Raw genomic sequence first — 16,253 nt, forward strand, 5'->3', positions numbered from 1 at the left:
ACATGTTACTAAAAAATATCAAAACCTGTACAGATACTTATCAATTTAATGGAAACACCTGGAGGTAGAAACACGTCAGATGTCTGGGTTGGCAACGGGCAGGCGGCGGCCGCAGAGTTGGGCTGTTGGTGATGGTGTGGTAGCGCAATCTCCTTACTACCTAAGGAGCAGTAGAACGGCAGCGTGCAATGAACTGAGCTGAAGGTGATAGTGGAAAATGAGCGACCTTTCTGATTTCCAAAGAGGACAAATTGTTGGTTCTCGGTTATGTGGTACGAGCGTGACGAAAGTGTAAAGTGTGTTGGGTGTGTCGCGAGGGACAGTGTCCAAGGTGATGACGACCTGCACAACTCACGGCAAAACCACATCGGCGAAGAGGAGTACTAGTCGGAAGAAAATCCTGAGTGACAGGTCCCGCCAAGCATTAAAGAGGATTGTCACTACGAACTGCCGTCGTGCGGCTGCAGTGTAAGTGACGGAGTCACTCATTCAGCACCTCCCACAGCCTGTGTCGACAATCACAGTCCGCCGCGAGTTACATGATATGGACATACGGGGTCGAGTTGCACTGGCGAAACCACTGATAAGGGACCACAAGGCGTTAGCTCGGCGCAAATAGTGCCGCGAACATGCAACATAAACCGCTGGTGACTGGAAACGTGTGATATGGTCGGATTAATCAGCGTTCACCTTATTTCAAACCATGAGCCGTGTTTGGCGGGCGACCAAAGAAGCGTATGATCTGCAGTGTCTCCTCCCAACGTGAAACATTGCGGCGGCTCTGTGATGCTGTAGGCCGCCGTCACTGCCATTTTATGTCGCCATTTTAGTGGGTCACGTGCATCCGATGGTCCAGATGTTGTTTCTGGGCAATGACGGCATATTCCAGGATGATAATGCACCCATTCACACAGCTGGAGTATGTTGATGGTGGTTTGAAGAACATTGGGAGGAAGTTAAACACCTCTCCTGGCCAGCCCAATCCCCGGACCTGAACAAAATTGAACATCTGTGGTCCGTTTGGAGACACGAGTCTGGCGCAGATGTTCTCCTCCATCCTCTCTCACGGAACTGAGTGCTGCACTGCACGAGAAATTGTGTAATATTCCGCTTGCTACCATTCACGACCTCTATGACTTCATTCCAAATCGCATCAGAGCTGTTCTGGGAGCGAAATGTGGTCCAACGCCATATTAATCTGGTCAGTTGCACTTTTTTCAGATGTTTCCATTAAATTGATAAGTATCTGTACAGCTACCAGCAATAAAATACTGAAATACTGGCTTACCTGAAATGCATTATGTGTGTTGCCTAACTTTAGCGATAGCAGAACTTCCTATTGAAAAGTTGCTATTGAAGTTGATTCATCATCACTCATTCTGAAGGAAAGCCAGCATTTCTAGGTGTTACATTTTCATTGCCGGTGTTGCCATCACTGAAGTTTCATGCCATTTCGTTTCAGGCGAAGTTGCCAGAGAACAAAGCTTATAACATTGACGAATACACACTGATTGGCCAGGCAGTGAACTTCTTGCTTGCAGCTTTCGACACCACAGCGACGTCACTCACCTTCATGCTCTACCACCTGGCAAAGAACCAGGAAATCCAAGAGAAGGCAACGAAGGAAGTGATCGAAGCTCTTCAGAAAACCAAGGGCCAAGTCACCAGCGACCTCATCCAGGACCTGCCCTACGTCACAGCCTGCATATCGGAGGCCATGAGGATGTATCCCACCATTCCCCGCCTGGAGCGGATGTGCCACAAGGAATTTACCTACGAGGGCGTCAGGGTGAAGAAAGGCACCCTCATGATGATTCCTCTTTGGGCCGTCCACAGGAATCCAGACTATTATCCTGATCCAGATGTCTACAATCCAGATCGGTTCCTCTCAGAGAACAAAGACAGAATCCACACGTACGCATACATGCCTTTTGGAAGCGGTCCTCGCAATTGCGTGGGGATGCGATACGCATGGCAACAGATGAAACTGGCCATGTGCTACATACTTCCAGCTTTCCGATTTGATGTCTGCAAGGAAACTAACATTAGATTTGACCCCGGAACCCGTATTCTTGTGAGTTACGATCCAGTTTATCTCCGAATTCAGAAACGTTGAACATCGGATTTCTTTGACAAGTTTTAGTAAGCATTGTCACGGAAATTTCAGAGGTAGTTTTAATGTAAATAAGCACTTGTGATACATGTTTAATCCTTAAATATGGTGTACTGTCTTTACTTTCAAGTATTTGCTATGCAATTTAAAAAGAAAATAAAGGAAAAACTCACATGAATGTTGTATTTCAAGGTAAACATGAGGAATTCTCCCCCTCTCGTTATCCCATATTCCAATGCTTCAAGAATAGTCACTGAATTTCCTCCCATCATTGAGAATTTTTCACTTGCCACACAGAATGCACCTATTTGTCAGTAATATGATTAGACTTATGCAAAGGAAATCATGACCCCTGCAGTGTAACTTGTCTTCTCTGCTCCTAAATTTAGTGTTACAATATTTCTTGTAAATTTCTAATTGTGCCCCTTCTCTACCACTTTTGACCATGAAAATGATGATGAAATGAAACTTGGGACACTTACAAATAAACACACGTACCCTGACCGGGACTCGAACCTGCAATCTCATGTAGAGATTACAAAATTTGGACCTTCCCATGTAAGCAAGGTGTGTAGTCACCGACAATAAACACACCTTGACCTAACACCTTGGAGGTAAATGAGTCAGATTCTAGGTGTCCCATTTTTAGTGGGAGTGACTCTACAGGGTGGCTCAATAAGTCACTTAACACCCTCAGTACAAGGCCACTGCGGCATAGAATTTGAAATTGGCGACGACCAATCATTGCCTAGCCAAGGGGGAACCACATTGACGCCACCCACACGGTCGGCGGCCATCTTGATGTCCGCCATCTTCAATTCAACTTCAGAATTTTAAATGGGAAGGGGGTCGTGCGACATATCAAAATGGGCTAGAATTTCACGAGAAATGCAATGGTGAAGGTTTGTTCGACGTATCTTTAACCAGTAAAAAGTTATGACTGAATTCTTGTACCAATTAGCTCCTTTTCGAGGTGTTAGAAAAATGCCTTAAAATTTGTTTAGCGCATCGGTAATGCATCGAGATCAAAGTGACGTCTAGGGAGAGACGTTCGCATGCCATTGCACATTATTTTAATCGGATACATCCATGAAGAGCTGCTCATTATCAATGGTTGTCACGAACAATTTACAGTGTGACGCTTCCATTGAATTAAAAGTCCTTCACAGTGACAAGGCTAATGTTTATGTTCAGAAGGAAGTTTAGAAACAGAATATTCGATGCTTTTTATCTGATAACCCATTTTTGACAGATCAAAGCTGAATGGTTAGTGTTGGTAAGTTAATGGTGTGACGTGCTGTGTGGAACACGATTGGTTAGTCAATTTTCCATCAACGGAACCTTAAATGCTTAGGGCTACTTGGATTTGTTAAATAAACCGTTTTTTCATCCTTGCTTATGGAAGAAGGTACTTTTTACAGAGTTTTTTCAATAGGGAAGAACACCAGAACACTTATGGGAACGTTATAAACCAGTTTTTGTCCAAAGTTAGTTATCAGATGACAAGGGTCACATATTCTGTTTATGAACTTCCTTCTGAACATAAACATTAGCCTTGTCACTGTGAAGGACTTTTAATTCAATGGAAGCGTCACACTGTAAATTGTTCGCGACAACCATTCATAATGAGCAGCTCTTCATGGATGTATCCGATTAAAATAATGTGCAATGGCATGCGAACTTCTCTCCCTAGACGTCACTTTGATCTCGATGCATTACCGATGCGCTAAAAAAATTTTAAGGCACTTTTCTAACACCTCGAAAAGGAGCTAATTGGTACAAGAATTCAGTCATAACTTTTTACTGGTTAAAGATACGTCGAAAAAGCCTTCACCATTGCATTTCTCGTGAAATTCTACCCCATTTTGATATGTGATACGACCCCCTTCCCATTTAAAATTCGGAAGTTTAATTCAAGATGGCGTACATCAAGATGGCCGCTGACACTGCGGGTGTCGTCAATGTGGTTCCCCCTTGGTCTGATAACGATTGGTCATCACCATTTCCATGTTGCGCGCTGCAGTGGCCTTGTACCGGGGGTGTTAAGTGACGTATTGAGCCACCCTGTACGTTTACTTAGAAAGCAGGGACAACTTATGGTCAAGGCCGTAGTAAAGCTGATTTCGCGGTAATTTTTCGTTAACAGATGGGACCACCGTTTGTTATAGTAACCGAGGGCCACGTTGCCAGATCTTCGCGCATAATCAAGATAAGTACATACTGTTGTATTACCAACCACGGTAATATGATATAATAAATCATATGGGTTCGATTTTATAAAAAATAATAATTTAATCCATAACTTGGAATAGGTATACAATACATACAACATGGTTAACTCCATGCTTGACAAACCAAATCAACAAAACAATTGAACATCTATATTCAAAGATATAATAACATCATAGATGTTTCACAATCTAGCTACTGCAACTTTCCCCTTCTTCGAAATGACAGCTGCAACCTGTCAGGATGTTTCCTCCTTCTAAAAGATCGTCGTGGACTATTCACTGCCGAGGCAGTAACAGCTTCCTCTCGTCCAGTTTACGATCTCTCCTCACACGCCCTGTCCTGCGCTGACACGGAACCATCAAAGATCCAAAAGTTATCTTCTCCACTGTCTGTATCCGACCTGTTAGATTTAAACTTCACTTGATGCAGGTGCCCTTCTCGTTGTTCCACCGGCATTGACCAATAACAAGTGTCTTCCTAAATGACTCGTCACTGTAGCTCGTACGTATTTTGGAAATCTGGATGTATAATTTCTTGTCCACACTGTACTTCCGATTGATGGTAATTCTTCGTTCTTATTGGTCTCATTTCTCACCACTTCCTTATTAGAACAACTCTGAACTCCTATCTGCTGTAACATGAAATTTTGCCTCCAATTGGGCCATAAAATATCCAGCCAAGTTCTTCCTACAATTGGTTGTGGCAGATTTTGTTTACAAACAAAAACATTCATATTATATTTGTTATCTCTCCACAATACATCGAACATAACCTGACCTTCTAATGCTAATGGTCTTCCGACAGCATTTTTCAAATTTATATTTGCAGGTTGAATCTTTAAATACGGAAAAGATTGATCGAGAAATCTTTTATCAAACACACTTACAGAAGCTCCAGTATCGATCTCAAAATTAACTAATTTACCATCACAATTCAGATCAATTGTACATTTGTCAGTATTGTGCAAAGTTCCAACTACAGAGTTAAATTCAAATTGCCGTTCTTTAGTAGAACCATACTTGTACAACGGTAACTGGAAAGTGTGCAAGGGATCGCGTGAAATTAACAATTCTTGATGTTCCTTTTCTGCATTCGACTTAATAGAATTTTTACATTCTTTTGAAATTACATCAAGAGACACATTACTTAAGCAACTGTTAGATTCAGCGGATTTACTTTGTAAACTTGATAAGTTTTTATCTGTCGGTTTGTTACGAAATCTACAAAATTTCTGAATATGTCCAAAGAACCCACAGTAATTACATCTAATTTGCTTTAAATAACATTTATCTTTTTTATGCGTCTTTCCACACTTATAACAAATCCATTGTCTTGAAGTTCCAGGTTTCTCATTAACTCTGCTCTTCTCAAACTGATTATTAAAGTTAGTTTTCCTATTGGAGAACGCTTGGAAAGGTTTAGACTTGCTTTCATGAACCTTATGTACATTATAATCAGTAGCAAAACCTTCTTTTTGAGGGAATAGTCGTACATCTTTCTCAACCATTTCCATATTCACGGCAATATCGCAAGCTTTAAGAAAGGAAACGTCGCCTTCTGATAACAATTTCTTTCTTGTAACTTCACTGCTAACTCCAAACACCAGCTGATCTCTTAGCATATCATTTAAGAATGCTCCAAAGTAACACTTAGTAGCTACATGTTTAAGAGAAACTACTATATATTCAGACATAGGTTGCTAACTCTTGCTTCATAAGATGAAAACGGTATCTTTCTGCGACTACATTATGCTTAGGTTGAAAATGATTCAACAATACATCTTTTATTACTTCGTATGTTTTACTAGCTACAGAATCTGGAGTAACCTTAAAACATCATATAAATTTCCTCCACAGAATGCAAAAAAATGACTAATTTGCTTTTCCTTTGGAATGCCATTAGCAACAGAAATCTGTTCAAACCGCTCCAAATACAAATCAATGTTACCTTTATCCACATCGAAAGGTTCCAGAATATGTCCTTGAATCCCATACATAGTCGCCAAATTGTTTGGTTTGGTTTGATTTGCTGTTTTAAGTCCACTTTATGCACAGTAAGGCTAATCGGGACTGGACCTACAGTTTAAAGTAGGATCCGAACCACTTGTGCCTCCACCGGGTATCGAACCCGGGATCCCTTGATTTCAAGGCAATGACGGCCAAATTGTTGTATTACCAATCACGGTAATATGATATAATAAATCATGTCGGTTCGATTTTATAAAAAATAATCATTTAATCCATAACTTAGAATATACATACAACATGGCTAACTCCATGCTTGACAAACCAAATCAACAAAACAATTGAACATCTATATTCAAAGATATAATAACATCATAGATGTTTCACAATCTAGCTACTGCACATACAGGTTGGTCGATCAGAGTATTTACTGATGCAAGATGACGTCAGGTTGATTAGTGGAATTTAGAAAAATTTCATAGGTGTGCAGCAATATTAATAATTTTTATGAGATCAGTTAGATACTTTCATCAGAAAAAGAACGAGTGTATCAGTAATGGAAAACAGTAAAAGTCCAAAATATTAACAAAAAATAAAAACAAACTTTTGGTTAATTCATACACCAAAGAGAGCAAGGAAGAATAATACAATTACGTTTGAAGCAACTGCTGCGTTGATTATGAGATAATTGAAGATACTTTTAGATTACGATAACGCATTTTGTACAACACTACTTGACGACATTTCTCCCTTATATCAGAAATCTTTACCATATTTTCTTCATAAATGTGCTGGAGGAAGTTCCGTTTTCAATATATCAATATTTCTGATAGTTACTCTTTAGCCATTCTGCAGTCCTTTACCTTATAAGCGACTAAAGTTTGAGGTTTGTGGCCTTACTCTTTCCGGTGTTACGTTTCATTCTTAAAATATTTTACAGAAATACAAAAATTTTAAAAAAACATAAGTCCTGGGTTCACAATACAATATACTGCTGCACAAAGAAAACCGGACGCCTTAATATTTGACATCTGAATTGAAATGACAGCTCGCAGGTATATTACAGAATGTTTGGCAGATCATGTAGTACCATATGCACCATTCATAGGCTCGGACTTTGTTTATGCATTCGTACTTAATTCAGTTTCTGCAACATTTAGTTAGCCTTCGAATCAGAGCTTTTATCGACCCATTGCGTTATCACCCAGTGCTAACCACTCCGCCCCGGGGGCCGGCAGACAACATGCAAAACATGCAGTGGGTGGTGGGAATCCGCGAAAACTTTCCTAGTAGGGGAAGATGTATGAGCATATTCTTAATTGGGGGATATTATCACCTCCCACTATGAGCACTACTGCTTCCCTGAGAAAAAATCCTTTTAGCGGCCTTGGCTGATATCCAGTCCTTGGTTTGGTTTGGTTTGAGTTGGTGTTTTAAGTCCACTTTATGCACAGTAAGGCTAATCGGGACTGGACCTACAGTTTAAAGTGAGATTCGAACCACTTGTGCCTCCACCGGGTATCGAACCCGGGACCCCTTGATTACAAGGCAATGACGTCCAGTCCTAGGAAGTAACGAATCAATTACATAACAAGTGACAAGATTTTCAAGTAACACTAGCTGTAACTAGTTACTTTTTGATATTAGTAACTGTAACTTTGTTAATACTCCAAATAATTAGTAGGCTAACTAAATTAAGTGTTATAAAATTGCTGTTCTTCCCTTTTTGCATGGAAACTAATTTTCCCAGCCCAATATTGTCTAGCAAATGCCGGACTGAGAGAAGGATGATTATTAAAATTGTAATAATAATAATAATAATAATTTTTAAAAAACAATTGTTTTAAGTACACTTTATTCACAGAAAAGCTAATTAATTGGTAATTATACCCACAGTTTAATGTTATATTTCTATCACCAAAAACCAACAACCTTATTTATATTAGTACACCTACGACATGAGTACATACACAGCTGTGGGAATACACAGCTTCTTGTTGATCAGCATTCCTAAAAGATATATTTTTCCAAACAAAAATAAAATTGTGGTCTTCATTTTTAAGGAACAGGGATTTAGTTTAAACTTTATTACTAATATATTAACTAAATTATAACTTTATGAGACTTAAGGCTAATTTTGAAGTGGTCATTGGTGAAATGTTATAAACTACAGCTTATCTGAAAGAAAGTAACTGTAAAATAGCATAGTTGCATGGGCGTATATATAGTTCAAGTAGGGGGCGGGGGTTGTATCGCAATATACTAGACTTTTTGGTTTGTGTGATCTGAGAAAGCAATGGCATCCACCACCAGTTTCAATCGTAAAAATGATAAAACTGAATGTGTTACTTGTGGGAAGCTAATCTCAAGGAACAATTTATCGGTACACAGGGCAAGATGTAGCGAAACAGGTTCGAGAATTAATCGTTCGTTACCTTCTAAGCCTTGTGCTCGATGCGGAAAGATGATCAGCATTACACATTTAAGTAAACACCTCAACATTTGCAAACCATCGACCGGACAAGCATCGAAAAGGAAAATCGATAATTCAGAAACGGAAGCTTCTACTTCCAAACAAGTTAAATTATCCGATGAACGAAAACCAATTAGATCTGCATTTAACCGTCATATTCAGGATTTCTCTTTTACTTCGGAACCAGGCTGCGACATTCTTAGTTTCTTGCGTGAAACGAAAACATCCGTGATAAATATTCTAAAAAATAAATTGGAAAATAATTCCATAAAAGCATACGTTGATCTATTTTCCGAATACGAAAAAGTCGATGGTACAACAAGAGTCTTTTATCATCGAACAAAAAACCAGGCTCTTCATTTGGCGGATGTCGGTAATTTGGACGGATTTTATTCTGATCTTTCAAATGAACTGGTTAAGAAACATGACGATTTCGAGACTAAAGGGTCGGGATGGTCTCTGTGTGGAAGTCCTCACACGTTAACCGTTTACGTAAACCAATTCTCGCCTCTTCGTGCATCCAGCTACGTTCCTCTTCCAGTGGATATTAAAAATAAAAAAGCCGTGCTGAACATTCAAAATATAGATGATAAATGTTTTCTTTGGTGTGTGTTGGCGGAACTTCACCCGATTCATTGGTCAAATAATCCAGAACAAGTTTATCATTACAAGCAGCATGAACCTGAACTGGAAAATGCAATGGCTGGCATCGCCGATGACCATTTCTGATATATCAAAATTCGAAACACGAGCACGAGATGCAGAAGGAAAACGCTTAATCATCAACGTGTATTCCTATACGTTGGATAAACATGTCGTGCATCCCGTCAGGATAAGCGATGTCGACGATGATGATGCTCGTGTGATTAATCTTCTTCTAATTTCAAACGACAGTGTTCACCATTACTGTCTCATTCGTTCACTATCACGCTTGGTCAGAAGTCAATCAACCAAGCATGCAAACCACATCGAAGTTTGCCCAAGGTGTTTGACCACGTTCGACGATCAAAAACAACCCAATTATCAGGTATGTTATTTATACGTGTTGCTAGAAGGCCTTCGTCGTTGCAAGTCACCTAACCCATTCACTAAGAAATAAGAAAAAAAAATATTGACGTACTGAAAAAGTTGACTTGTTCACCGACTTCACAGATGTTTACTCATTGATGACTCCGTCGTTGTCGTCTGTAAAAAAAACCTAAGTACCTTGGAAACAGTGAGAGTTATCGAAAAATCTCCCCTTGTCGATTTTTTTTTTTGGTGACGTAGAGTACGCGTAGAAAGGTCGGGTTTAGTGCGTCGGTCGAGTCTCGGTGTCCTCTGTCCTTCCATACCAAAATAAACATAGGTCGTCATGGAACCAATTTTTTTTTCATCAATCGAAAATTTTCTAAGTCCAGCATTAAAAAAATCTTAAATTGCAAATATCTCGAGTTTTTGACAAACAGAGGTGTCCCATAGGACAAAAAAGAAACACGTGAAACTCTACAGAGGTGTGGTTATCTATAACCGCAGCCGTTAGAACCTTTACTTTTTTGGTTGGGCACCACGCACCCTGGCGAGGTTATAGGGGCCAGGAATCCTAAAAAAAAAAAACAATTATTATTTTGTTTGTTTGCTTGCGTCACAATACGGAAATAATGAGAGGCACGCACGCGCATATGTGTGTGTGTGTGTGTGGCACATCGTTCGCGAGAGGTTTACAAAGCTCGCGATATATAAACATTGGTCCCGGACTTAGAAAAAAATTACGATAAGGTGCATTCGTACTTCAAGGATGAGAAAGTGTTTTTTCTCGTACCGGCTTTTCTGCGCTGTGAAACATCGTCAGCGCAATAAATGAGGCGCGGAACGTGGAGAGAAAGTGAGTTTTTGAGGTTTTGGTGCGATTTTCTTAGAGGTCAAAAAATCAGGGTTGCAGTGGAAGGCATATTTACTATCTACTAACTTATGCTCGGAAATCCAAAATGGCGACCGGAAGTGGGGTTATCTTGGAAACGGTAAGACTTAGGAAAAATCTGTTTGCGGATTCATCATGTACGCCTATACGTGAGAAAAAGTATGAATAGAACCTATGTTCGGAAATCCAAAATGGCGACCGGAAGTGGGATTATCTTGGAAACAGTAAGACTTAGGAAAAATCTGTTTGCGGATTCATCATGTACGCCTATACGTGAGAAAAAGTGTGAATAGAACCTATGTTCGGAAATCTAAAATGGCGACCGGAAGTGGGGTTATCTTGGAAACGGTAAGACTTAGCAAGAATCTGTTTGCGGATTCATCATGTACGCCTATACGTGAGAAAAAGTGTGAATAGAACCTATGCTCGGAAATCTAAAATGGCGACCGGAAGTGGGGTTATCTTGGAAACGGTAAGACTTAGCAAGAATCTGTTTGCGGATTCATCATGTACGCCTATACGTGAGAAAAAGTGTGAATAGAACCTATGCTCGGAAATCCAAAATGGCGACCGGAAGTGGGGTTATCTTGGAAACGGTAAGACTTAGAAAAAATCTGTTTGCGGATTCATCATGTACACCTATACGTGAGAAAAAGTATGAATAGAATCTATGTTCGGAAATCCAAAATGGCGACCGGAAGTGGGGTTATCTTGGAAACAGTAAGACTTAGAAAAAATCTGTTTGCGGATTCATCGTGTACGCCTATACGTGAGAAAAAGTATGAATAGAATCTATGTTCGGAAATCCAAAATGGCGACCGGAAACAGAGTTATCTTATCACTTTCGCGTTTGCCTTTACGATATTTTCCGTTAAGGTTGCAAAAAACGCATCATTTTCTGGCGTAGAACTGTCTTTTTACCCCTATCAACAATCGAACCAACATCAAGATCGTTTGCGAGTTCAAGAGTCCATTGCCCGAGGATACCGTGTGCAGCGTCATCCTGGTCGCCGAGAAGTCCTTCGCGTACGACGTGAAGAACGAGAGGGTAACGGAACACTTTTAAAAAATTCGTTAAAAAATTGCCACATACTAAAAAAAAATCAACACATTTTTTTAGGTTATATAAAAAATATGTGAAAAAAACTTTAAAATACTGAAATATTAAAACAAACGCGAAGTCCAATGTAAGTTAGTTCGGTGCGCAAATAAAAAAAAATGATAGGTTAAGTTATATCACTGAAAAAAAATCGTAAGAAAAAAAGAATAGGTCACGTAAGATCGTGATATACCTACAAGTATGAGGTGGGAAAAATTGAAAATTGTACTAAAACATCGCTAAACGCTAAAACATCGACAAAAAATTGTCAAAATATGTCTAAAACTGATATTCAATTGATAAAAAAAAGGATACCTACAATGTATTATTTTGAAACAATAAGTAAGAAAAAAGGATAGGTTAAGTTATATCACGTAAGATCGTGATATACCTACAAGTGTGAGGTGGAAAAAAAGTGGTGCATTGAAAATTGTACTAAAACATCGCTGAACGCTAAAACATCGACAAAAAATTGTCAAAATATGTCAAAAACTGATATTCAGTTGATAAAAAAAGAGAATACCTACAAAGTGTTACTTAGAAACAACTAATTTACACTACTGTTCTGGAACCCTGTTGTTGGTAATAGCAATCCAGGTGGGGTACAGGGGGCTTAAGCTCCCCTCCGTCCAGGATTTTTTTCAGTTTACATTAGATAAAATTAATTTTTCGGCTTCTTGAATAACGTGACTAATAATTTAAGGAGAGAAATAATTATCTAGGCAAGACGGTGAATGTTCTATAACCTTGTTATTGTTAATAGCACGTATATAAGGTGGAAATCAGGGGGCTCGACCCCCCCCCCCCCCCACTTTATCTGTTTACACTAGATAAAATTACGATTTCGGCTTCTTGAAGAATGTGATGATAATTTGAGAGAAATAATTATCGAGAAAAGACGGAGAATGTTCTATAACCCTGTTATTGGTACTAGCGCGTATCCAAGGTGGGGATCAGGTGGCTCGAACCCCATCAGGAAATGTTTCAGTTTACACTACATAAAATTAGGTTTTTGTCTTCTTGAATAATGTGACGATAATTTAAGGAGAGAAATACAAGGCAAGATTGAGAATGTTCTATAACCCTGTTGTTGATAATATTGCACTTAAACTTTACTTGAGCTTTCAGTGTTGTCGCAGCGAACTTGAGCACTATGTAGAGACTTGTCAGCATTTGGAAGCTGCACAACAAATTAGCTCCACACGTAGGACGATTGGTTGTAATTTTTAATCTCTGGAAGACGCGAGAGGGAATGTTCGTTCTTGAATAAGATGAGTCGAACTACTGGCAATATTTATGAATCGTTTATCTTCGGAACGTTCTCGAATATAATGAGGATATAAATACGCGTTAATTAGAACCATTCCTAAATAGATATTCTTTGACCGAACCTTGGGTCCAATGAGAAAAATGGCGTTGTCTCTGACGTCATTTCATTTTAAGTGTTCAATTGAAGGACTTGTTTATGATTTATTTGATCGTGTACTGTACAAGGTGCTTTACTTCAGTCTCCAGTACGAAATGATAAAAACTTCTGGTGACTTGATTTTAAAAAAATGTATATGAGATAAAGTGTGACATTCCCAGGATTCTCGGAAGGAAGAGGGGTTACGCATACTATTTTTGGTGGTCAGTCCTCATTTTGCCATCTTTTCCTGTCTTTGACATTCTTTTTTTTAAGGAATACTGGGTCAAGTGGGGTTATCACCCCACCAACTCTCCCTTGAGCACATCACTGGAGATACATGAGTAAGCATTTAATCATTGGTTTGGTTTGATTTGGTGTTTTAAGTCCACTTTGTGCACAGTAAGGCTAATCAGGACTGGACCTACAGTTTATAGTGGGATCCGAACCACTATGTGCCTTCACCGGGTATCGAACGCATTTAATCATATTGGGAGACGAAACATTAGATGTGTTGGGAACGGAAGGTCTTTCACTGTGCATTAATTGTTTTGCGATCCAGCTGTATTCTAGAAGACTTCCTTTAATTGCTTCGTGCTGATGTGTGACAAGACTGCGGAAGCTGTGACAGACAATTTTGAACACATGCTAGATTCTTAGGCCTGAATATGAACAATTTGGTGGGTTTCGGCTTTTATAAGAGCTGCAAACATGGGAGGACAAGACACATTAATGGTGTTCAGGCTCGAATTAGAGAGAAATAAAGAACTGTCTGCGTCCAGTTCGCAGCCCATAGTTTGAATCTCGCATTGCCGAGTGGATTGTCCATCCCGTGCATGTGTAACAGCTTCGTAGAAACACTTTTGGTACACAGATGGTTTATTGCCTGATGAGAAGAAATGGACAAACACACATACTGAGATGGTTCCGGTACACAATGTTAATGCATGGAAACAGAGGAGTCGAGTGGTAAAAAATGTCCGGATTTCACGTTCTGATTAAAGTGACAGCCTTAAACAGTGGCGACGATTTAGGGGATAGTTGCTCCCCATTCTTTTGCCTCCACACTATGGCCTCTTGTCTACCAAGATAAAGTAAACTTTCCATGCAACCCCCCCGTTTTGGAACCAAATTGCCACACTGGCCTTAAACATACAATTGTGAGGTTCTTATCTATACCCACCCCTTTAAAAAAAAGGTGTTCAGCCCAACCCCCGAAAGGAATTCCAGGATACGTGCCTGCCAATAGGCATGTGAAATATATCTAGTTTTGGTTCCCTTTCGGAACATCTGTTGTACAGTGTCTCTCAAAAGTTTTAGGACAACGACATTTTAAATTAGGTAACCCAATTTACACAAGGCGTTGGTGGGTTGCGTGTAGAGTTAGACTCAATTTCAGGGTTGCCAAATGCACAATAGATATTTATGAAATACGAAAGAAATAAAAACAAATATTATTGTATAAAATTATAAAAAATTCAATATGCTGCCCAAGGCAGAAATATATTTTATTATAAAGCATAAACTAAACGTAACGTTTCAACCTTCTAGCAAGATCTTCTTCAGACTCTGCACCAAGAACATTTGTATTTGGTGCAGAGTCTGAAGAAGACCTTGCTAGAAGGTTGAAACGTTACGTTTAGTTTATGTTTTATAATAAAATAAATTTCTGCCTTGGTCAGCATATTGAATCTTTCCCATCATGGAAACAAGGCTTAATGGTGTTAAAATTATAAAAATATCGCTATTACAATATTGGAGGGACAGAATACTTACAAATTGTTGTTTTACGGAAGGTAAAGGCGTGGTGTAGTGGTTAGAGTTCTCGATTGGACTGCTAGCGGTCCCAGGTTCGATCCTCCTCACGAGGTGTTCTTCTTTTTTCAATTATCCTTCTATTAATCAATGGCATTGTGGCATTTATTTGCAATAGCAGTGCATAGTGGCTACATTGTTCTGCATCTGGAACTTATATATATATATATATAAATGAATTGACACACGTTCAAAGGGATATTTTCATGTATAAGATCGTGAATTATGATACTCTAACGATAATTGTATACTACTTCAAAGACATTGAAAAATATTAATGAAAAAACTATTTATATTTGTGGCAATTCAGTATATAGCTACTAATCTTATCCATTTTCCCACTCGAGTTCAATGCAAGGATACCTCCGCAAATATCGACTGAAAAGTTCTCATCATCCCTATTCGTACTACCTTCGTTTTCTTTGTTACAAACGAGTATCTTTTGCACATTACATGTAGGAGGAGAGTTGCATCTACATTTCACGTTGATCAGCTTCTTCTACCTGCTTTCGGGAGCGACAGCTTGTAGGGTAATGGTTACCGTTCAGGATTGTCAACCTCATGGTCGTAGATTCAAACCCCTCCGGTGGCAGAAAATTTTCGTAAGTTTTAGACATATCCCATTGCTTTCATTGTCCACTCCGTGTGAAACGGAATGAATCAGTTTGGAATTAACGATGGGGGAGGGGAAATATTAAATTGCAAAATCTCCGTTTCAATGAACCGAGAAGTGGAGAAAAATTGCATAATTCTTATAAATGTTAAAATTACATTCATGTTTTTAGTGATATAATCGCAGGTAAAATCAAAGATCTTACGTGGAAGATTTTATTTTGCTCTGAACTCAGCCAAAAGGCATTTCGCACCGATCTAATACATTCTCTAATACATTTTAAAATGTTATTGAATGTTTCATATCGATAATTTGATCAATGCATCAATTCTTCACGCCGAGACGATATTTTCTGCGATTTTCGACTCCACTGTACTTTTCTTATCGTTCTTCTCTTTTTCTCTCTTTTGCTCTACTCTCCACTCCCCTCTTCTCGTCTCCTCCTCTCCTCTCTCCGCTCCTCCTCTTCTCTCATCTCGTTTTTCTCCTCGTATCTCCTCTTGCTCCATTTTCCTCATCTCTCCTCGAATCTTTTTCCTTTCTCCTCATTACTTCTCCTATCCACTTCTATTTCTTCCCACATTTACTTTTCCTCTTCTCCTTTCTCTGTTCTCCTCTCTTTTATCACCTTTCGTTTCC

General features: G+C 39.2%; 1 protein-coding gene across 2 annotated transcripts in view; it reads left to right on the plus strand.

Annotated features, from left to right (window-relative positions):
- Positions 1 to 2,259, plus strand: part of LOC146001303 (cytochrome P450 3A13-like) — a 35,024-nt gene extending 32,765 nt beyond the window's left edge. For both annotated transcript variants that reach the window (XM_083138610.1, XM_083138609.1), the window contains exon 6: positions 1,463 to 2,259. In XM_083138610.1, coding sequence (XP_082994736.1) covers positions 1,463 to 2,116 — 654 coding nt within the window. In that variant the 3' untranslated portion in view covers positions 2,117 to 2,259. The remainder of the gene's footprint in view (positions 1 to 1,462) is intronic.
- Positions 2,260 to 16,253: the final 13,994 nt, after the last annotated feature.

This window comes from Lepisma saccharinum, chromosome 17 (genome assembly GCF_977018435.1).
Source record: "Lepisma saccharinum chromosome 17, izLepSacc3.1, whole genome shotgun sequence".
Classification (NCBI taxonomy): domain Eukaryota; kingdom Metazoa; phylum Arthropoda; class Insecta; order Zygentoma; family Lepismatidae; genus Lepisma; species Lepisma saccharinum.